At 43.3% G+C, this 23,795-nt stretch overlaps 1 protein-coding gene across 1 annotated transcript; it reads right to left on the bottom strand.

Moving 5' to 3' along the window:
* Positions 1-493: 493 nt before the first annotated feature.
* LOC144156051 (stAR-related lipid transfer protein 7, mitochondrial-like) lies at positions 494-23,710 on the bottom strand. The gene is made up of 6 exons (XM_077687831.1): positions 23,092-23,710; positions 22,670-22,860; positions 22,537-22,586; positions 17,723-17,833; positions 13,344-13,526; positions 494-10,582 (listed from the first exon to the last, which is right to left on the bottom strand). The coding sequence occupies exons 1-6, from the start codon at positions 23,553-23,555 to the stop codon at positions 10,370-10,372; spliced, it is 1,212 nt and encodes a 403-aa protein (XP_077543957.1). The 5' UTR covers positions 23,556-23,710; the 3' UTR covers positions 494-10,369.
* Between the last annotated feature and the right edge of the window lie 85 nt (positions 23,711-23,795).

Genomic DNA, 23,795 nt, shown 5'->3' on the forward strand with positions numbered 1-23,795 from the left:
AGTTCACTTATCCCTCAAGAGGTGGCGCATCATGTATACAAAGGATGCGGGCGTATCGCAGTGAGAAAAACTGCGAAATTTACTTTGAACAACCATGTCGGGCATAGCCCGACGACGGACCTTGCTCGATGAAGTTGGAAAAATTTGCTTATTGCTCATGTTCAGACACTTACCGCGCTGAGTGGCAGTCCATTACAGGGTAAGGCTCATTTGAAAGGGTGTACAAAGGACATTTATTTAAGAAAGATTAATCGGAGCACTTTTTGCTTTAAGCGAGAAAATAATTTTTATATTGAGCACCCACCATGGCCTCAGCCGCTGGGACGTAAGCCCGCTTCACTGCAACGACAGTGCCTGCGCGGCAGCAGAGAGGTGCGGCGGTAGTGCAGGTCACGCACATTTTGAGTTTCACGCGGCTAGCTGCTTTAAAGCAGTGCGTCTGGCCAGTACTCAAAGCATGTGAATATCTATTACAGAATCCCAAACCACAAAGTCAGCATTAAAACAATGTTTATTCATCCCGATGGGGCCACAGCAACAAGTTACAACAAAATGTCTCACTTTCACACATTCCACCTGATATCATCAGCCACAACTTTCCCTCAAAACGTATGGAATAGTGACATCAATAACAAAAACAAAGCTTTGTAAACAAGACACACGAAAGCATGTGTGCAATGTGGCATGTCTCAAGCGGCCATCATAAGTGAATTGCGTGAGCACGGCAATCATAGGAAGCTTAAAAGTCTGACTATACAACACACAAGCACCTACAGTTCAATGCTTTTAGGGTAGCCCTTGCACCAAAATTTTTTCGGGGTGATTTCAGCCACACGGTGGCCATCTTGAACAACGTTGCCCAAATAACTGAGCAAGAGAAGTGACCTGCAGTGGGGCTAACCAGTGAACCCCTCTCACAATTCTGGTCCAACTCCAGAGGGTCTATACCGTAACTGAACTGTTGAACGAGGTTTATGAACGCATACTAATGAGCGAGTGTGCACTACACACCAAAATTAACACAGTTCCTTATAACGCATGTCCTGGGAACCGCAAAAATCCACAAAGTCAAAATATTCACAAACCAAGCCATAGGTACAGCCTACCTTTCAAGCATTCTTTATTTACCATCATTCATTTAAATGCCCCTTCACAACACAAGCACAGAGTTGATTACAACTTACTTGTTTTTGCACGCTACCTTGATTGCTGATTATTGTGAAACGAGGTCCCTTAGCAACACAGCGTTCTGGTAGAGACAACTAGTGGCAAGGCGGCTGTCTACAGAGTTACGCAGAGGAAAAGGGCAGTTGTGGTCGTCATGCGACTTTGAACAGAATGCGGGAACTAAAGAACTAAAGTGCACCTAATTTTTTTCTTTCCAAAGCAAAGTTAGAGGGGAGAGGAGTACTATATACTGGTACTGTATTTTGGATGACCGCAATTGAAGTGCTATGCAATTGTGCATTGAGTTCTACGAGAGGCGCATACAGCATGCTTTGAGCAGTGCAAACAAACCTGCACGACGTTTAGATTACACTGCCATGAATACCTAAGCCAAATATTACGCATGCACACGAAGCGGTAAGCTCGCAAATCACTGCGAAAGGTGCAGGAAAACCAACCGTGCTCTCTTCAATTTCCCTCATTAGGCACTACTGTAATAATGTCATTACAGCGGTGGCTGCCCTATCGGCTGTTGCTGGTCAACTTCATGGTTTATTTCTCGCATTTCCTGTGATGATTCGCCGTTGTCGGTGCTGTGCACCAACCTCTTTTATGCCAGAATCTGTACTATAATTTCTGGCATTTGTTTTGTGTTTTGACTGCATGTGAAGTTTGAATGATAAACTCAATACTTCACTTTCAACCAGACCACTCGACAAATGTTTATTGCTTCAAAAATGCCTTACCAGCTGAGCACGCGCTTGCGAGCAGGCATCAATGTTTGCTTTTTTGTTGCACCAGACTGAAAATGGACCCCTCCACGTTGCGGAGAACAAGAGAAAACTCCCTAGTCTGTGATACTATATTGAAGGCTGCCGAAGAGAGCGCCACGAGCCATCCCCCTCTCCAGAACAGAGCATGCAGCTTTCATCGCGTAGTGCACAGTCGAGCTGAGAGGGAAAGATTATGCACAATTTTTCATCTCGTGAAGCTTTGGTGATAAAGAACGGATTTTTATAATTATTGCGGGAGGAGGTTACTGGGATAATAGACGTTAACCGAAAATACATTATGAGTAGTTGGTGGCAAGTGCTGCAGGGCCCCTTTAAAGGCCAACTGCACTCAAATCTCACCTAGGCCAAATTTACTTCGAACGTACAGTACATACCACCAAACCAACTGGGACATGACTGGTAGCCCCGGGAAATGTGTGGTCAATTAATTAGAAGCGTTTACAGTGGCTCTGCTGCAGGTGATGCTGCACCTGCCGGCAGATCGTGCAAACAGCCACGAAGCGGAAGTGACAATGCAGCCGGCCCTGCGCTTTTCCCTACAGCCAGCCAGGAGAACCGGTCCAGCTGCGCTGGGCGTGCTTCTACTGGGGCTGCGGCGAGGGGAAGCGTTGCACGCAGGTTCGCTCAACCTGGCGTGGCCGTACATCCGCGCTCATCTCATTTTCAGTTTCAAAATCTCCGATTGTTGATGGTCGTTTGCACCACAGATAAGCGTATTTCAGCTGTCGTATTTTGTATCTTGGAGTATTTTTAGGCAGACTATACGAAAATAACGTTTTCAAGAGGTTAAAATTTTGAGTACAGTTGGTATTTAATGGCTCACAAGAATCAGACCGATCGAGGTGCGATTAAACCAATAAGGTAATCTTTCTTTACCCTCAGCCCTAAACAGACCCCAGTTTATTGAAGTGATCGATTTTGAGATTTATCACAAACCTTTCCCATCACAAGTTCTTTTCTAGCACTTAAAACTCGTCCGTGACAAGGCACAGTTGTCCAGAGCAATTTTCATTTGATTTGACAAAGGGTACCAAGGAGACAAAACTCCGAAACCTTTGCGATTTTTTAAACACTCATCATCCTTCCACCCCCCCCCCCCCCCAAAAGTTTAACCTTTAAGAGGTTAATGATGCAATAACAAACTTTTTAATCACTGATGGCATGGCTGAAAACTCGTTAAAGGAAACAACTTTTTAATCAAACAGTTAATGACGACAACAGGCAACACAATCAAAAGCACCGTAAAGGGCAACAGAGGGAATGCGGCAGATTTGAGCTTTTATATAGTTTTTGCAAGATGGAAAAAGGGGGGTTGAGGTGGCATCCCTCGTTGTCGTGGTAAGTTACGTTGTACAGGGGTTTCCAATGTCTGCATTAAGCAATAAAAACGTGAAAAATTTTCAGGGCTGTTCACTCAGTAAATGCTTATTGAAAAATTGCAGAAGGCAGCACCGTGATACACAAAACCATGTCGAGGTTTCAACTTCACCAATCCTGCTTGCCAGGAGGGCTAAAATTACAGAACTAAAGAAAAGATCATTTTGCTTGAAACAGTAGCAGTTTCGCTCAAAAAATGAGAAGCTACAGTGACCAACAATAACGTGGAGGGGCACAGAAAAAGAAATAAGAAAAGTGCCAGAAAGGATGCGCAAAATCTTATTGAAAGGTCCAAACAGGAGAGAAACCTTTGCAAGTTACAGCAGAGCCAATGCCCAAAGAAACAGCAACCATATATACATACGCCGATGAAAGCAAACAGTAAATGCAGTATAAATAACACTGCATCAAGGTTATGTGGGTGAATGTCACACGGGTGGGGCCAAGTTGACTAGCAGCTAACTAAACAAACACAACATTTCTCCAAAAATGACTAACATTTCACGCGAGAACATTGATTAAGTGGGATGCCTCACAAACATCCAAACCAGCGCAACCAGAAAACACGGACGAAGAAACAGAGTAGACGAGACAGACGTTGTCTCGTCTTACTCTGTTCTTTGTCCGTGTTTTTTTGTTGCGCTTCAAATCATGGCAACTATTCACCAGCTAGCCCAGCAAGAAGTTCTTCTCAGTCCAAACCAGGCTTGCCATATAGTATTGCAGTAGAGGCCAGTTGTGCTTCTGATGAAGTGTGCGTGTTCCTGGCAAAGCACCTGGCTATTTGGCGGTGACTATTGCAAGCTGATGCTAGGCATACATTACTTGTGCGACAATTGAGTTCTGTGTATTCCGAGATAACTTCTGGTGTTTCTGAGGGAATTGGTGGTGAGATCTTTGGGTGGTAACCCTTAGCTCATGATGCAGCTTGGGGACTCTAGCCATTGTCATCTGCTATATTTGTTTAGGCTCAGTCTGGATGTCACTTCTCTGCTTGAAGTTGGCAGTTTTGTTGCTTGCCTGCACCAAAAAGCACTTTTGCATAACTAATATTTGAACAAGCTAATAACAAACTAATATTTGAACAACAATATTTGAACCCGCTGAGGTATTGTCGTCTTCAGAACACTATGTGAAAAGGCCAATGCTTTGCTCTGCCCAACCACAATTTCGACTGCATGGGCTTTACTTCTTTTGATAAGCTGTTGAAATGGCTGAACAGACCAGCTCCTCAACCCTACGCAGAGAACAACGGGTGCCAACAACCACATCATAGAACACTGTTTGGAGCACTCAGAGCAGATTTCGCACATTCTCTTTGCCATAGCAATCGTTCTCTAAAGAGCAGCCTCCCTCAACCTGCATAGCTGAACCATGCTTAAGATCAAAATTATTTGGTAGGCTAGAAATTTCAGCGAATAGATCTGAGAAGTATGACCCCGACTGGCTACCTGATCAATAACACAGACGAGTAAATTAATGAATGAAAATGAAAGCGTTCATCCTGTGCACTGTGCTGCCATGATGAACCTGTACCAACTCGCCCAATTTTCAACGCTACTACAGAATATGCACGAGTAATATATTGAGGCTTGTTTGCTTTCCCAATATTCTGTGACGTAAAGCAAGAAGAAAAAATTTGCTATGATGATTATTTGGTCTGAACAAAATCACCCGTTTTTTATTAAGTGGCACTAGGCAACAGTTCTCACAGTGGTCATAAAAAGGCTGCCCGGGTTGGAAGGACTCAACAATTCGACAGCGTTCTTATGTAGTCCCTAGGAATTGGGCTATCCTGCCGTGCAAGGCCCCGAGCAGGGTCCCTTTTGCAGTGAAAACCACTGGTCAACTGCAGCACCCTCCGACTTTACTGACTGTGTTTGCTATATTGAAACATTTTTCTAAGAACTAAACCGTTCCATTTAAAATTTTTCTTAACTAATTATTATTTCTTAATTACCTTTTTGGCCTGAAACAGTTTTTCTCTAAGAACTGTTACCTAAAAAATCTTACCTAATTATTTGGGTTTTGAATTTCCTGCCTAAGAAAGTTCCTCTAGACATTTTCAAAGTGTAAGCAGCACTGTGCAGGCCTCTGATTGCCTGTTCACGGCAGCATGCAGACACGTACAGCAACCAGTGGCGTGCAAGCAGACGACACTACTTCACTTCTAAATGCCTAGAAAAACAAATTGTGGCAGTCGACCAGTGTGCCGCGTTTCGTGCGTTTCCATTACTGTGAGCACACGCCATTCTAGTGGCAAACTGGCCCTGACAACAGACTAGCCAAATTTCTAGAGACTATAGTTTTTATATTTTGCCTCTGTATACACTTACGGCACAGCAAACCCTCACAGAAGTGGTGCGCACATATGCTCCATTCCCCTATTGCTACTAGCACTTCCTTTGTACAAATACCTTTACATATCAGAAACCATGTATAAGCATTTTACGGGCCGATTATATATTAGGGACTCATCAACATGCGCAACCCTTTCCATATTCTTGGAGGCAAAATCTTCAAATGTTTCATCTGATTGTGCGTCTACATCATGGGAGCAAGGTTATTAAATGATACTGAAGGGATACCTGGAACCCATCCCAACCCCTCCCCCCTCGAAATATTTTACAGGCAGTAAGTATTCCTTTCGGCAAAACTTCTCCCTTTCCATAACCTCCCCCCCACCCCCCTCCTCCTGAAAAAAATTTCTGGCTATGGCCCTGTATGTGATGACAAGTTCCAGCCACTTCAGTCCATTTATCTTTGAAATCTCAAAAAATCCTGCCTTAGTGGGTCTCTACGCCTGGGAATGAACAGGCTTTTGAAATGGCAAGTCTATTGGCCCAGAGCAGTTTGGCCTGGGCCATGACGAATCAGTCAGTCAGAAGAGCCTGTAGAGCCCCTAGAGAAAGAAAGCCTGGTTTTTGTACTTTGAAGAGTCATGCGCAGTAACAACAGCAAAATTGTGCTGTTAGCACACCTTGAGGGATACTTGCATGACCTGAAGCCTGATTTTTAAATAAACATTAGGCAGAAGCAAATCCCATTCGGGGCCAGCGTCAAGCACAAACTTACTGCAAAGAAATAGCTGTGAGAGTGAGCTTGAGCGAAGCAGACGACAAACGCAGGAGTCACTAAGCTGACAGCATGCAAGGTATTTATGCCCCCATGGCATCATTGCTCTTCGTGAAAATGATGCTGGCTTTCACTTATAGACCAGTCTACTTCTTATCACACCGCAGACAAACTACACACATTAGCAGCGGCCCTGAAGCGTAAAAATTGGCCTCTGTCTGTGGACTGCAGTGCTGTGCGTACAAGCACACACTAATCTCGCTGCAGCGGCTGTTTAACAATGCAAACAATGGCAGAACAAGGTATCGCCACATGAACACATTTTCTGCACTACGACTTCTGACGCCGCCACAAATTGCAAAAGGTGAAAGGAGATGCGCAGAACATGTTTAAAGCTTTTTCTGAAAACAGCAGTAAGACAAGTGCCTGCGAATGTAAAATAAACGTGCCTGGCACCTTTTGCTAAACACGCTTTTAAATAGGTGCAGCTGGAAAACACAACTAACAGGCTGCGCCACCAAAGCAACCACAGCCTGCCACCACCATTTCGGTTTCAGTCAAGTGCTTCGTCGCAAAGCACTCACCAGCAGCTCCGATTTGCGGTAAGAATGAGCCTACCACAGGAAATCAAATCGGCAGCTTCCTCATTACTGATACCAAATTCATGCAAAGTATCGCACTGTACTTGAAGTCGTCTTTGAGCTCATTTTCAGCACACGTGTGCTGCACCTTCAATAACAGCAATAATAAAAAAGCTCAAACGTTGGGGAAATGATTAAAGTAGCCACAAACGTGCATGCTAACATACCCCAGTTTTACACAACTGCCTACAGAATACGCCACTGCCACAGTGTTCATGCACATTTTCCCAACCAGAGTGCACTGACAATTCAACTATTTTAAGCGCATGCGACAAAAGGAAAAATTCAAGAGTACGGATCACAGGACTTTGGTAATTAATGTTACGTCACGTGAACTAATATTTCACATTTTTCAACCACAGCATCTGCTATGGTAATCCTGAATCTTCAAAGGAAACTACGGTCTTTTGAAGGCAACCAAGCACTGGGTTTAGCACAGCCAATGTCAATAGCTTTGAAGTGATGAGCCGTAAATATGTCGACCCACAAGAAACTGCTTTGCAGCAAAGCAAGCACAAGCAGCCACCCTTCCCTCTCCCCTTGCGCCCAAAACAGCAGCTGCGTGGGAAGCTGGAAGGGCCTCGCTTGACCCTTCACTTATCCAGCCAACGCAAAGCAGTTACAAAATGCATACGACGAGTTTACATTTTCCTAGCAAAATGGGTCAGCCTAGGAAGGCGCCTGAGCAACTGGCCACTTTATCACGTTACTGATTAACCATCACAATAGCTTTGCTCTCATTTAGCAGCCTGTTACACGATTGTAATGATTACAGTGCAGCCAATTCAAGCATGCTGTTATGTTAGCTTTGCACCTGCCAGTGTTTCCAACTGCAATCAGAGATATATATACAGTAAAAGCTTGTTAATTTGAACTCGGTTAATTCAAACTTACAGTCAATTTGAACTGACGCCCTGGTCCCAGCACAGCCCTGTGTATTTCAATGGGGGAAAATTCCCAATAACTTGAACGCGTCGGTATCCAGAACGGGCAATTCGAACTGGGATCCCCTGGTTTCCATCGCTTCTCAGAGGAGAAGTCAGCCCAGAGTGATTACAATGTGTTGCAAATCGACCCTTCCATGTAAATAAACTTGTTTTCGAGCATAAACAACATCAGTATTTCGACATTACGGCTCGCTGCTCACATGAATGCATGTCGGTGCCTCTTTATGGCGTATAACTTACCGACCAATCAACTTTGTTCACTGTTTAAGCTCCATGAACATTATTTACAAAATCACCTGCCACAACATGTAGTAGTCCTTAATTCGCGATAACGAGTGCAGAGGTGGCTTCTTTGTGCTCTGCCCGCGCAGTGTCCATTCATTATAGTGCCCGCCCGCTAATTCAAACTCTGCTTAATTTGAACAATTTTGTGGTCCCCTTTGAGTTCGAGTTAACGAGCGTTTACTATATATATATATATATATATAAAAGCAACTGAAAAACAATAGACCTGCTCAGTTACGGTTGCACAGTAGACCAAACCCTGAACATGTCACGAACATTGCACTGAAAAAACTAAATGCAATTTTTCTCTATTTACGACAAGTGCCAGGCTGCAATTTCCATCAACTTGCCTTTGCAAGCTATGGTTTCACTTAAAATGCATTGATTAAGCTAGCTTTACCCAATTTTCTCACAATAAACGGAGGCCATCTGGAATTCAGTAGTTTTTAGAGCCAATGACATGCACTTTCTTTCCTTCAAAATCAAGGGTACCCAAAGGCTGCTGCATGAACATCGTAAAAAATTTGAGCCCACGCTTTTTCTAACTGCATTAGCTTTAGGGTTACAAATGAGGATAAACAGGAATGAACACAAAAATCATTCATTGCGGAAAATATCCTCAATGGCGATAACGTCTTTGCCCATAAGATGACCGAACATTCATATTTCTTATCAGTCAACAAAAACCTACCACAATGATAAACGTCGATGAATTAACATTGTTTTCACTTTACCTACACAATAAATTTAACCAGTGCCAGGAGTTTAATCCTTTTGGCCTGGAAAAAAAGAAAACTTGCATAATGGTATCACACCTTAGCTACAGTCCTTGCGGCAAAACAGAAACTTTAAATTACACTTTCAACGCTGTACTTAAAAAAAAAAAAAGTGTGTGTGTGTTTGTGTGTGTGGGGGGGGGGGGTTGTTTTTCTGAAGGTGCAGCAATGAGGACACTTCTACTGCCTTACATATGTATGCATGCTCAAATAGGTCACTACACATAGCTAGTTGGTCATCTACCTTTTTCTTATTAACATGTTTTACGAGTTCAGTTGAAGTCCCTAACGCACAATGCAGAATTGGCAAAATGGTTTTCCCTGCTCCAAGCAACAAAGCACATTAGCTAAGCTGCTGCTCAATGAATCACATGTGCAGGAGTAAACTAAGAACCGTTTGCGAGAGGCCTCAAGTTCAGAAAAGTGTGCGCTTTTATTGAGTGCAACAGCTGCAACAATGGTAGGGTTGTTCCGCTTGGTTGCACCTCACATGGATGGGAATTGATTTCCGTGTTAGGTGACTGGCATCGCAGGTAACAATATGTTGGCTGGCTCACAAACCTATATTATCAGAGGAATTCCTTAGCTAGATGAGGGCTAGGTTCGACAGGCCAGAGTGATGTCTATGAAAGCCTAGATGAACTTCTCTACAACCTGCTTCATTAGCACATCGCATCAACATTTGTCATAGTTTTTTTTGAATAAAAACAATCCCAAGCAACAATTAAGGCCACACGAATACGATGTGTTCAGAAAAAATATTTAGTTTATAGACAACAATAAAAAATAACATAAAAAAATTCCAGGAATGCCAATACATGCTTCTATAAAGAGAAAACTGGCAGTGGAATGAGGCCATTCAGTATCAATGACCCAGCTAATACTCTCCCATATAGTTGGCATAACACAGAACACATCGTCTAGTATGAGCCTTATGCTTGTTTAGGCCCACAAGAGAGCACTGCAGGCAAAAAAATTTGCTATTGTTTTACGGGAGCAACGTGACAGCCAGTAAAGTAAAGCCTGCTCGCCTATTAAAATAACACACCTACTGTGAAGGAAACTAATTCTCCTTCACTATACAGACACGTGCAGGGCAGAGATCTGCCAATAACCGTTTGTTACTATACCAGCTAAGACAGTGAGAATCACACCTGGTTGCGCAATTCCCTGCCTATATGCCTGCACCATATAGACAAAGCAGGAACCCGTATTCCTGCGAGCCTTCACTTGAGAGCGCACCTGTGGCACATTGGGGAATCCTAAACTAATCAACAGCGCCGACCGCAAGTGGAGAAGGCGAGGCCTCAGGCGTAGGCGCACTGGACAGCCGAGCTCTGGCCGCTCCCGAGGCTGGCGGGCGGTGCCTTGCTGCAGTTCTTGAGGTGCAAGTCCTTGGCTGCGCAGTGGAGCTTCTCGATGAAGTCGGGCACGCCAGATGCGGCCATCCAGCTGTAGATCGGCCCCGGAAACGAAGACTGTGGGTCGTCATAGTACGACAGCAGAAAGTCGAAGCCATCCTGCAAATGACACCCACGACGAAACTGAGTGGCTCAATGGGGTGCAACACACACACACCATGAATGAAAAGAACCTCATACAAGAACAGAGCAATTTTTTACCCATTAATGAGATATTTTTGGAACCTTCCATTGTGGCTGCCTTGTGTAGTCCTTACAACTAAAAGTAGCCAAAACGCTTTGTTCAGACCCGTACAGTTGTCCAGAAGGTTGACCAAAGATGCAACCGCAACACCTGACAAAGTGTAGGCTTCCACCCCGTCTTAGACACACCGACATTTAAACTGTGGCCTCACTATTTAGTAAAGGCGCGAATCTCAAAAATTTAGCAGTCAACTGAATATTTTCCTATACAAATATCTTTACCTTGGTATGCATAGAACTTCTAAACAAATCGTGAAAGCTCTGTAAATGCTTATGGTACAGCTATAAAATTTTGCACGTACATTCTTTGGGACCTGTAGACTGCAAATAAAATTAATTCAGAAAATTAATTTTTTGCAAATTTCTGGCCCTCAAGACCAGTGTGATTTTTTAAGGGTGGTGTTGGTAACAATCGGATATTGCCACAGGGCGACATAGACTGCAAGCACGGCATAGAGGAATTCACACTGATACAAACGTGGTAACAAAAGCTCTAAAAACAGAAGGCAGTGCAGCTACAAATGTTTAACAGCACATTTCTCCCCTGAAAAAACTACAGAAATGTACACACAAAAAGCGTTATGTCTATCAGAAGCATAAGGTATATACACAACTAAATTTGCCAGACTGCTATGCCAAACTTGAATCTTGCCCTAGACACAGCGCAAAACTGCGGAAGGAATTTAACACAATTATTATGCAGCCTTGACATCAGTGCTCCTGATGCAGTAATTATCCTCAGTGACGTTGCCGCTGGGTAACAGTTTTGCAATGCATTTAAACAATCATTCATTAACTTATACATATGAAAGGTAATAATAGCTCAGTCATATACACTAGATATTACCACATTTTGCCAGTAAACTCCTATGCACAAAATTTTAACCGTAATTGCAAGATCGGAAGCTAACAAGAGTTGTGACCGCACTTATTTGCGCGTAATACCAGGAGAGTTTTTTTTTTAAATGAGTCAAATACACCTAAACAGAATTTGAGAAAAAGCGAAACTTTGTTGACCAACCTAAATGCAACGCTTTCGAAGATATTATACGATATTGACACGGTTGTAGGAGATCAGATGGGCTTTACTACAGATGAAACAGGCAGTGCTCAGGGAACCCGGGGCGGGGAGCGGTCAGCACAGAGCAGATAGCGTGCAGAACCAACATCTTCCTCCTCTTCTATCATTCGCGATCGGTCAGTCCTGTTTCGTTGTCTTCTCACATAGTTTCGTTGCTTCACTTTTTGTCGTAACAATACGTTTTACAAGTCAGCTACAGGAAGTTTATGGCCACCAATCATAAAAAATCACAGCAAATAATTCATTCCCAATTATTTATATAATTATTTATTAATATCTTAATTGATTAATTACTCCCACCAGACAGTGCACGCTGTCAGGCGGAAACTGCCATGTTGGTTACATTAAATTACAACAGATGCACACTCCCATTGGGGAAATGGTTTTTGCTCATTTTGATCTGTGCCACAACAATATCTGGCTTATTTTCGATACGAAATACTATCTTTGTACATGTTTGTTGGACGTTATCTGACCTATTTCATCGCAACCGCTTTTCTAGGGGAATGTTGCAGAGTTCTTTTGTGACTACAGTTTTATCTGACTTAAGTTCCGGTTTGTGGGTTTGGCTCATTTCAAATAGAACCCCCCCTCCCCCAAACTCCCCACCTGTTGCTATCTTGCACTTCCAGATTACTACAAATGGAATTGGGAACGTTTTCCTACCACAAGTGAATAGCTAAAGATTCCTTTGTTTTCAAGCAATTTTTAAGGAATGTGATGAGCATAGTACGCTGCTAATAGTTATTGAAAAAATTTGAGGTATATCTTAATGTCTCATTTTTTCACACCAGTACGATGTAAATGCAGAGCAGCCTGGCTAAAATGAAACGTGAAGGCAAATATGAACCTGGACGAAAAAAATTCTACGATTCCAATTAGTGGAGATAAAATAATGGTGTTATTACAATGCATTTGCAAAATATGATGATTGCACATCCATTTTATTAAAAACTGCGCTATAAAATTGCATTAAGTAAACAATTTGTATACTCAGGTTTAGTTCATTCATGTGTTATTTTATTTTGACCTGATTGTAGATGTTTGTGAACAATGACTTGGTTGCTTGATTGCAGCGTGGTAAAATGGATTTTGCCAGCTTTTCAATTGCTTTGCAGGAAAAGTCGCATTTGTCCCATTCGTTTGCCATGTTCTTTCATTTTGCTTTGCCCTAGATATAACACTGCAGACGCTTGGCTTATGACCTACCTATGCGCTGTATAATACCCTTCGTTCTTTCTTTAAGTGTCAAGGGAATATGAAACTGCACAAACAGTCCTCTATCTATGCTCTCCCAAACTGAAATGGGTGAAATGAAACGAAATGAAAACATTTTTAGGTAGGCTGAAGGGTATTCCTTTTTAAAAATCGAATTCCATTTTGAGGAGCACCTTCAAAATTTACATAGCCATCAAGCAGTTACGATGGTACAAACACAAAAGCCAGTGCTGACTGCACGCCGTTAGTTAGCCACGCACTTGGCTACAATGCATTCAGCCCCCCATCTGCTGCAACTCAAGAAACGATGACACCCACCTCATCAATGTTCCCGTGCGGCCTGATAACCATGTGGGACGTGTACTTCGTCACTCGGACACACTCATTTAGGGGAGGGCAGGCCGGGTGGTGCGTAGAGCGCGACATGATCACCATCACATTGCGCTGGTCATCCACAAATGCCCGGCGTATGTACACGTAGTCCCGTTTGTACATGGGGAACTGAAAACACAACAGGGACACGCATTAAGGGTGCTAGTAAGCAAGAAGCAACAACAACAAATTTTGCGCAGTCGTGCAACTTTGTTCGATTTTTTGCCAATGCCGTGTCAATTGGGCATGATTCCACTGCTAATTATAGATTAAAAAAATGATATCAGAACCTTCCAGGCATGTTGCGCCACCTGGTTTGTACTTTGGGGGCCAGCACTTTCGTTTTCTGTATGGCACGTTTTTCTCCCACACGACCGAAGTTCTTACACCCTCTGCGAAAACTGGACAAGTCACAGTTGTGCACAAAGATGACTACCTACATGAGCGCTAGGCGCACTCACACATAGTGCAAACCTTCCCGACTCAGCTGCATCCACAGTTGGTTTCTGTGATGACATCAGTATCAGTGACGCTGTGGATAACGCGGTTTCTGTTTCAAGAGCAGCAATGTTAGAAACCAGTCTGGAACATGGACGGCAGCTGATCCGTTAACTAGCAGCCGTAGTCTGCCTGATTTTGTTTGCCTTATTTTATAGATTTGTTTGCTTGCCAGCTTTATCGATGCCACAAACGTTCTTTGTCATGTTTACGAACAGTTTGCATCATGAGGGCACAGATTTGATGCTGCATGGACAAGTGAATTGATGGTTCACCCAAGAAGAGATCCAGGCTTCACCATGGCATGGAGTTCTGATCATCAGCTAAGGGCCTATCTCCACGAGGAACTGCTTTGCCCACCGCCATGCAACTTCAAGGAAATGGTCGCAGCTAAGAAACAGTTCAGCAAAAGTTGGTGTCCCAGATTGAACAGTTCTCTAGATAGAAAACTGTGAGGCATCAATTTTTTTCCCCTTTTGAGATAGGTAGGTATCAAAAAGATGCCTTTGTAACTTATTCTCAAAGTACGACAAAAATTTGTATTTGGCAATTTAAAAAAAAACTGAATTTAAGTGTTACTTCATGTTAAAATTATACAATTTCAAATCTGCACTGATGCAGGTCATTTGGTACATCACATTACATTTTAATTTCAATAGTTCTCTCACAATTTTTTTCCCCATGTTATGAAAAGAGTTAAGCTAAAACAGTGACTTCTGAATGTTTCAGAATCAATCCTTCTGATCAGGACTGACTTTTAAAGTTTCATTGAAATGGGCGACTTGATAAATGCATTTCAGTGCACTCTTGTGCATTTTTTGCACAAATCTGACCAAGGTTCACGTTTTTCAACTAATTCTAAAGGGGGGGGGGGGGGGGTAGTGCTGTCTCGTCTCATGCTTTTGAGGAGGATTGCAGACAGTGGGCTGCAAACCACATGTTCAGTGACAGTTGCTGCATCATGGCTTCTGCAGCTGGATGGCCCAATCCATAATTCTTTGGTGGCTTCCACAACCTACAGTATTTGATATGGCAGGACTGATTTTAGACGGGAGCCTTAGGAAGTACAAGCACAGCCAACCACAGCATGTGGGTGAATACCTAGCTCAGATCCAACTCCCGCAGTGATGTTCCGTGCGGGGGATTTCCCTTTTTCGGGGGGTTTTCAGCTGTAATTTCGTCCAAAAGGTAAAAAGGGAATCTTTAACAGATGCAGAGAATTTTAGGAGTGTTGGAGTTAAAAGTAAAGTTATGGTATAAACCAGACCTCGCATCATTTATTACTTCGTTTTCCTTTAAAAAGTTCCCTTACACTTGTTCAAATATCTGCAGTTGTGCACGCGCGAGCCACAAGCATCCCAGACCGCTTCCAATCCAGTTCATACAATAGGGGGGAGCATAGAGGAAAGTAGAATACTCCATGAAGAAAATCTAGTACAGCGTGATGCGGCGGCGGCTGAAGGGCTGAAGCCTGTTGGCATGCATTTCTGCGCAATATACAAAAAAGTATTTCGGGTGCATGTGAGCCCGCGTGCTGTCAACAAGAGATGGCGCCCGCAGTTTCGGCACTGAGCTAAAATTACCTTTACTCAACAACGATGTCTCGTTCTTTTTTATGTCGGCAGTTTTAACTTAGAGCTTTAGCATACACAAGTAAGCATGCTGCTTGGTACAAAACGTGAAACGCATAGTTAAATGCTGCTGCGGGGAAGATGCAGTGAAATTTAGTTCATGCTGAAACTCCGATTCTATGAACGTCGTCTGCGTCCGGAAGGCTATAGACATAGGGGGCGCTGGCTAACGCCCAAAATCGGCTGAAGCGGTGGTGGAAGAAAAGTAGGGAAGAGAGTGGGACGTAGGAAGAGTAATATACCAAATTAGAATTTAGAACAAAAAGGGGGGGGGGGGGAGGAGGTAAACAGGTGTGCAAGAGAAGGAGGGGTGGGGGGGAGGGGGTAGCGATGGGAGTTTAAAACCGGGGGGAGGGGGGCAACTCACTAGGTTAGGGAAGGGTAGGGCAAATAAGTTGAACAACCCAGTTAAGTCGGTTGGTGACAGCCCATGCCCGATACAAAGGGCCTCTAATCATCATCATCATCATAAATCAAACAGGAATCCATGTAAACATCTATCAGCTACAAAACCAGGATGGAGGGAAATTTGCAGGGAATTCTTGAGAAACAGTACAAAATAGGGAATATCTGAAACTAGAAATGGGAATTTTTTTTCCGAGTATGCAACATCACTGAACTGCTGGGATGGGAGACCTGGTAATACAAAAAACAAGTGTAGACAAACCATTTGTTTTTATTTTTAGATAAGAGGTAACAAGACACGGACATCCAACTGCTAGTAGAGTAGAACCTACGATAACAGCTATTTCATTCAAAGTCAAAATTCAGTTTTGTTCGCCTTTTCTACAGCATTACCAGTATGACCTCCCAAGATGTTCTGACAACTCTCCGATAAAATTGCAACCAAGGGTAGCAACAAAGAATAGATGGGCACCATGCCTGTAAACAAAAGCTCGCTGCCCCCTTCAGCAAAAGAGAAATGTCGGCACAGCATTTAATTTCACTGTAGGGTTTAACGCGCTGACGCAACGCAGGCAATGAGGCGTGCCGTAATGGAGGGGCCCGGATTAATTTTGACCACCTGGGGATTTTTAACGTGCGCCGAAATCTCGTACACACGGGCGTTTTTGCTTTTCGCCTCCATCAGAAAAGCAGCCGCCGTGGCTGGGAATCGAACCCGCGACCTCGTGCTCAGCAGTGCAACGCCTTAGCCACTGAGCCACCGCAGCCGGTGTCAGCACAGCATGTTTGTTGCTCGCACTTCTAAGTTTCAGAAAATCTCGGAGAATTTCACACAGTGCACATCAAAGCCTTTACAAAGACCCCAGAACGGCCCATATCTAACATTTTGAACCTGTTGTCAGATGCAAGGAACAATCTAAGACGCAGGACAATTTGCAATGAGAGCAAGCAAAATTGTATGCAATGTTCACACATGCATACCCTCTATAGGGCTGTGACTATGCCTTGCTAACAGCATGCCACTGCAGCCACAAAGGTGTTATACGTGGTTCTCCTACCCAATCTTCCCCCACCACCCCCCACTGCACGCTTGCTAGTGTGCCTTTTTTTTTTATCTTGGTTAGACCAGAATCAGCAGTAATATAAAAATCTGCTCATGCCAATGTTCAAAAAAGAAAAAGTAAAATAGGCTACATACGTGTCAAAAAGCGCTCTCTTAAACACAATAGTTCCTTGCTTTCTCACGTCACCAATTGTTCGAGCAGCTTTTTCTTCCACTTCACTGTTGTGAAGCCTAGCACGGTTCCACTATTCCTTGCCAAGTAAAAAATAGCCAAGGAGTACACCTCGACACAACAGAGGCAAGTCACAATGCCATGGCATGAGCGTTGTCAAAGCCTCATGAATGTGACCCTTTCCCCTAGTGATCTGTGCATGCGCAAAACATGACCAGCATGCCATTCTTGCAAAGTAGTCAATGTGAGGGAAATAATAATAGTAAAAAAAGAACGGAATGAGCAAAAAATGAATTTAAAAAAATATCAGCACCACAATTACAGCGGTAACACGTGGCCAGGAACCTGGAACCCTTCCGTTCTAGTGAAATGGTGGAATCTCCCTGGGCTCACTGCCCATCTCTGAAGACGCTCAGGGGGAAAATTTATAACTGAAATGACAGGGAAGTTGCTATGCCCAGGTGGAGAGCACAGCAGGTTGCTTTTCGAAAGCGCCCTGCGTACTCGTCACACTGCAATCAACAAAGAAGGTTGGCCGAAATGTGACTGGACTTACAGGGTACTGCATGACCCAGTGGACTACTTCGCAGCCGTCGCTTGCATCGCGGTCGATGATATCCAGCTTGATCACAAGCTTGTCCCACCGCTTTCGATATTCGGTGTCAGTCTGCACAAGAAACAGTCACGGTTGTAATGAACAAATGTAAAGATGACGACTGCCCCACACCTGAAAATGTGCTATCCAAAGCCATTTTATGAAGCCATTTTATGAAGGAGGTAAACAAAGAAACGCTTCATTGATGCTGTAGTACGTAGACCTCTTCTAATAACGTTTCTGTCCTACGAGCAACTATAATAGGAACAGATTTGAGTATTACAGATACAGTTGAACCCCTTTATAAGAGACACGTACTGGGGAGCAGTTTGTGTCTCTTATATGAGATGTCTCTTATAAGCAAGGAACCATGTTTTCACTTACTAATCAGACCCTAGTTCAATGTGGGCACTGTATGACTAAAATAAGCTCAAAAGAGCGCTAACGCATGTTGCAAGATTCATTCTAATTTATGTTTGGCCCCCAGAATTTATGAAACAGTTCTGAATCTTTGTTTGCTTTATGACTGTATTTACACTATTTTTACAACCGATTCCACAAGCTTTTAGAAGATGAATTGTAGACGTTGAGTTCACAAGCCTGATGAATAGCCAGAGCGCACAGCTTCTCCCGCTGTGTGCTCAGGCTATTAATTACGCTTGCAGGACCCAAAATCTGCAATGTTTCTTGATTGGGAGCTACGCGAATGGGAGAGCCCGCATGTGCGGTCGCACCTCAATGGATGGCAGTAAGCTTCAACCACTTCTGCAAGTTGCATTTCCATTGGCAGGGCTCCTCATCGTCATTTTATAGCTGACTGAAGCACTGTGTGTTTGCTGAAGTTATAATAAACAGCGACTGCAGGCGCCTGTCGTCCACCTGTGTTTCCACAACGGAAGCAACTGCATTTAGTGACTGGTGGCACTGCATCTGGAGTTAAAATGTCTGTTACATGTGAGATTATTGATTAAAGTTCAAGGATGACTTGTCCCTTATAACCAACTGTCTTCTACATCCGATGTCTGTTATAAAAGAGGTCAATTTAATGGAAAAGATAGGGCACCCAACCATGTGGGTGAATAGTGTCTCTTATACCCATTTGTCTCTTACATCAGTGTCTCTTATAACGAGGTTCAACTGTATTAGCTAAATGACACTGTGTCAGGTACAATGACCAAGCCTCCCAACCGGGAAGCGTACATTTACCAAGGCAACAATAACCTCGGCAAAGGATAAAAAAGGTACAGAAACAATTTTTTTCTTTAAATTTTTTGGGGTTTAACGTGCTGAAGCTATACCTGGGCTTTGAGGCACGCCGAAATGGAGGGCTCTGAATTAATTAATTTTGACCACCAGGGGATCTTTAATGCGTGCAAAATCTCAACGATACACAGGCATTTTCGCTTTCCACCTCCACTTGAAAAAATAATGACTTATGGCTTGCAGTGTACAACATTCATTACGACTAGTGCTCCCTGTTTTTTGTTTATTTTTCCTTCACGACAAAGGGTATTTTTTTTTCTACGAATAACAGTTTTTCAGTAACTAATTTCAGTGCTTGCAAAAGTGTTGCGATTATTTTTAAATCAGTATAGAATAAATTAAGTAGTTCATAGTCATTCACAAAATGTGACTACTGTCAGTTCTGTGACATAAAAATAAAATGAACAAAAAGCACAACACTGCGTCAAAGGTCGGAGGTAGCAACAATGTTGCCCATTTAATTGAGATTTAATCTACAACATTTTGGAAGGTGTCACGGGTAGCAAACAACAGCCATAACACTTTCTGAGATGCTGTTTATCAAGCCACCGGCCACCGTTATATTGTTGGCTGGTTTACACCAGATAAAGGGTGAGATAACTCAATAGCTAACAGCCACCTCAGTGACTGTAAGCCCCGTCCCTCGTCACAAAGTTAAGACAGTGCAAGGCTATGCATCATTAAATGTGTACACACTCTGTTAACTGCTTGTACATTGATGACATGGTGCAAAGAGCAATGAAAATATGAAAACCCCAAATAATAAAGTATCTGCGAGTCAGAAAGAAACAAAGGAGCTCATACGGGCCTTGAAAAAATAAATCTACTGCAGCCCCAGAAATGCTCATGCCCTTTTGTACATTTGCAATTCTCCCAGATAGCAGGTCAATTGGGCCAGAGATGGGTCAGAGTGCATTCTGACAGGAATCACTGTAGAAAAAGCGGGATGAAATTTTTGTTCCAGCTCTGCATCTAGCTCCCTACTTTTATGACCTTACAATGAGGGCAAGGACGAGAGACGAAGATAAGAATGTTGGGATGACTTTCCAAGAAACGTTTGCAGTACTAAATATGTTCCCGTGATACGTATTCGGTTGCATCTCTTTCCTCCTGCCTCAGTAGAAAAATATCCTACATACCTTTATGCACTAGGCAACCTGCACTGTTTCTGCTGCCTTCTTGTTTTATATCATCATTTGAGCAGAAAATTGTGATTTCCTTTTTAACTGTGGTGGCACGACCTTGCAAATTTAGTGTGTGTGTGCGCGTAATGCAGCAAATGATTGCCGCACAAGGTACTAAACACAGGCTTCATTGCTTTAGAACATTTCCCAGGCAGGGGTTACAGGCTAAAGATATTATAACTAAGGCTATATGTTTTACGTACCCCACAATGACTCCACACAAGACTATTCATCACAATTCATCATTGCCACCTTCCTTATCTACTGAGAGCACCATCTAATTGCGCTATCGTAGACACTGGTGTAACAATAGCCATAACCTGGTTAATCTGATCACCAGAATTAATTCCTAATCCCATTTTAATCATGCCATGCACTTTTATAAAACCTACACTATGAAGGAAAGTTTGACATCCACCTAAATGCAGCCATACGGCTACTCCACCTTGGGGATTTCCCCTGAATCTGGTCGATTAACACCTGTCCTTCACTTCGAGTTGTTGATCAATTCGCTTTCGCGCTACTAACGACTAGCCTCCTGGTTAGCTCAGTTGGTAGAGCGACTGCTCCGGTTAAGCGGTGGTCCCGGGTTCGAATCCTGGACCAGGACGAATTTTTCTTCAACTGCGAAGTTTCTGAGAAAGCTGTATAGCTTTCCTTTGTAGCCGTATGGCTGCATTTAGGTGGATGTAAAACTTTCCTTCACAGAAACTTACTCCACCTTGGGGATTTCCCCTGAATCTGGTCGATTAACACCTGTCCTTCACTTCGAGTTGTTGATCAATTCGCTTTCGCGCTACTAACGACTAGCCTCCTGGTTAGCTCAGTTGGTAGAGCGACTGCTCCGGTTAAGCGGTGGTCCCGGGTTCAAATCCTGGACCAGGACGAATTTTTCTTCAACTGCGAAGTTTCTGAGAAAGCTGTAGAGCTTTCCTTTGTAGCCGTATGGCTGCATTTAGGTGAATGTCAAACTTTCCTTCACAGAAACTTACTCCACCTTGGGGATTTCCCCTGAATCTGGTCGATTAAAACCTACACTAGCCGTGTAGAGCAGTGTATACTGAATTTTAATTGGTTTTGAAGATTTTAAGGCTGTGACCACAAAGGTTAAATAAGAATAAGTACAGCGAAAATCAAACAACTACACTGGTCACACAAGGAGCTAGTAAGCTATGACATTGCTCAGCGTTCGAAGCAACCCACATAATTCAAGACTGTACGATGCCACAAGGTGCAGCAGATAATGAGAATTCCACATCAAAGTCAAGGCTCAGAATTCCCAAAAACATTGCAAAATCAGCTCTATTTTGATTTCAAATTCATCATTTTATTCCCACTTTAGCTATCTGCCACTATGCTATATGTCAGTCAAGTGTGCAAGGCATCCAAGGACATTCAGATCCCCAAAAAAGTTTTGTCATCAAGCTTCATTACCACTTTCTGTCTTTTCAATCATGCTTCCAAATCTGGAATTTTATATGCCAAGGCCTCCTCTTGACTATGACGAAAGCGAGTGATAGTGAAGCGGAGGGCTTAGGCCATCCCCAAAACCATATGGGAGTTTCTTAGAATGTACTGAAGCACCTGAGCCCAGTAAAAATGCCTTAATGTACACTTGTATCTACAAAAACCCACGCCATAGTGAATAAAAGCCTTATCCATAGTTTCTAAGTAGGTTTTAACTAACATGCTCCTACATCACCGAACCGTCTGCTTGATCCTGAAAAGCTTACTATAGCTGGTTCATACACACTGTGCATAAGCCTTTTAGTACTGCAACAGCAACCAGTTGAATTAAAAACAAGGACGCACTCATCAATAGAGCATCTACTTCACTGCACTACTCTGGCAAGCATGACTAAGCATGAAGAAATCAGCAAACATCAGTTTGGTTACAAACTGATGTTTGTAGTCACTCATTGCAAAAGTTACAATCACTTTTTTGCACTAAATTAGTACATTTTTCTTGTTGATCCTGGGTTAATGGGTGTGACTATAAACGGCAGCAGTTTCCTTTTTTGTATCTGTTGCTAATTGTAACCCCAACAATGCACACAAATTTGGGGCGTCAGGTAACACGTGCAGCAATATTCTGTGACACTGCCTCACATGCCATATGCACGTATTTTAGAGGGAAGACCAAACAGGTAAGCCTTGTTAAATTATTAGTTCCATTAATTTTGGTGTTGCCATCATGATAAGAGCTTCTTTTATTTTTAAGTGACATAGGTTGCATTTTAGCTTCATTATAGTAAAATGTACTATAACTTGCATTTTAGCTTCATCATAGTAAAATGTACTAAAATAGAAGTTTCCGAATTTACTTACCTGAACGCTGAAAAATGCACGTGCCGGGATGTCATAAAACGTCCCAAACACTGCGTGAGAAAACAAGAATTAGCGAACCTCGACGGATAGTTAGAAATGACATTCGTCAACAGCTGACAGAGCACCGCAATACCTTTGTACTCGTAGCCAGACGTCTCTGGCATCCAACGCCTCCACAGAAACATTTTGCTGTTTTCAACAACAGGTTCCCAGCCTTCTTCGGCCAGATGCGCTTTGAAAACTTCTGGTTGCAACGTTGGTTCGCTGTAGTTGCCATTTGTATTGCCACATTTCTGAGAGAGGATTTCGAACTCGTCTACGCACCTGAAATTGACATGGCAAAAATTGTCCGTGTAAATAACCATGTGACACAGGGCAAGTGAAGAAAGCTTGAAGCTTGACGCCTGGTACATTACTCTCAGTGTCATTTAAATGTTGGGAGTTCACCGATTAACGAATGCCATTGCGAGCGAGCCATCGTAGCAGATTCATGGAAGAGCAGGCACATAACACAGGTGCCACACATTTTTGAACGCATACTGGAAGCAAGCTTACCCCTTCACCTCGGTGTCTGTGATCCGCTCGTGCTCCCACTTGAACAGAGCTGCACTTAACAGGAAAGCCATTGGTTTCTGCGATCTGCTCCTCAGCCTGTCGAGGAACCTGGACACCAGGGTTTTAATCGTCTTCTCCGTGTACAGCCTACTGTACAGGTTCCATATCTGATTGGCTCGCCGCATGCGATGAGCAACGTAAAAGTTGCACTGTTTTGCCAAGATTTCTCCTAGCAGGACAAGTCGCTCATTTGCTTCGGTGGCCACACGCTTCCAAAGTTTGCTCACTAATTTGCATTCAAACTTTTCTCCCGCGAAGTCGCGGACACACAAGCTGCTCTCCTTGAAAAGCTCACGGGTAGCAACGCTTGCGGCGAAGGACTTCATGGTGACCAGATCCGATCGCGGGTGATGGTTCGGTCGTAGTGGCCTCCGAAGCACGGACACCAGCTGACTGAGGATCATCTCGGCCTAATGTGCGCTTTTTGTGCGAAAAATAAAGCAAGCAATACAACTAAGCAGCACGATGGACAATTTATCACATCACATGTTCAGAAACGTGCTTCTCACGAAGGGAGCAAGTGGAGCAAGGCGCAATAAGAAACTCTCGACGAAGGCGTGTTTATCAGTTGAAAACAAAACACGCCGGCCATGCCGGCAACCGGCTGGCCGCTAGAGCGTGCCCCTGGTCCGGAGTACGGGTAC

Source organism: Haemaphysalis longicornis, unplaced genomic scaffold, assembly GCF_048455015.1.
Source record: "Haemaphysalis longicornis isolate Haplotype H1 unplaced genomic scaffold, Haemaphysalis longicornis Haplotype H1 scaffold_1, whole genome shotgun sequence".
NCBI lineage: Eukaryota > Metazoa > Arthropoda > Arachnida > Ixodida > Ixodidae > Haemaphysalis > Haemaphysalis longicornis.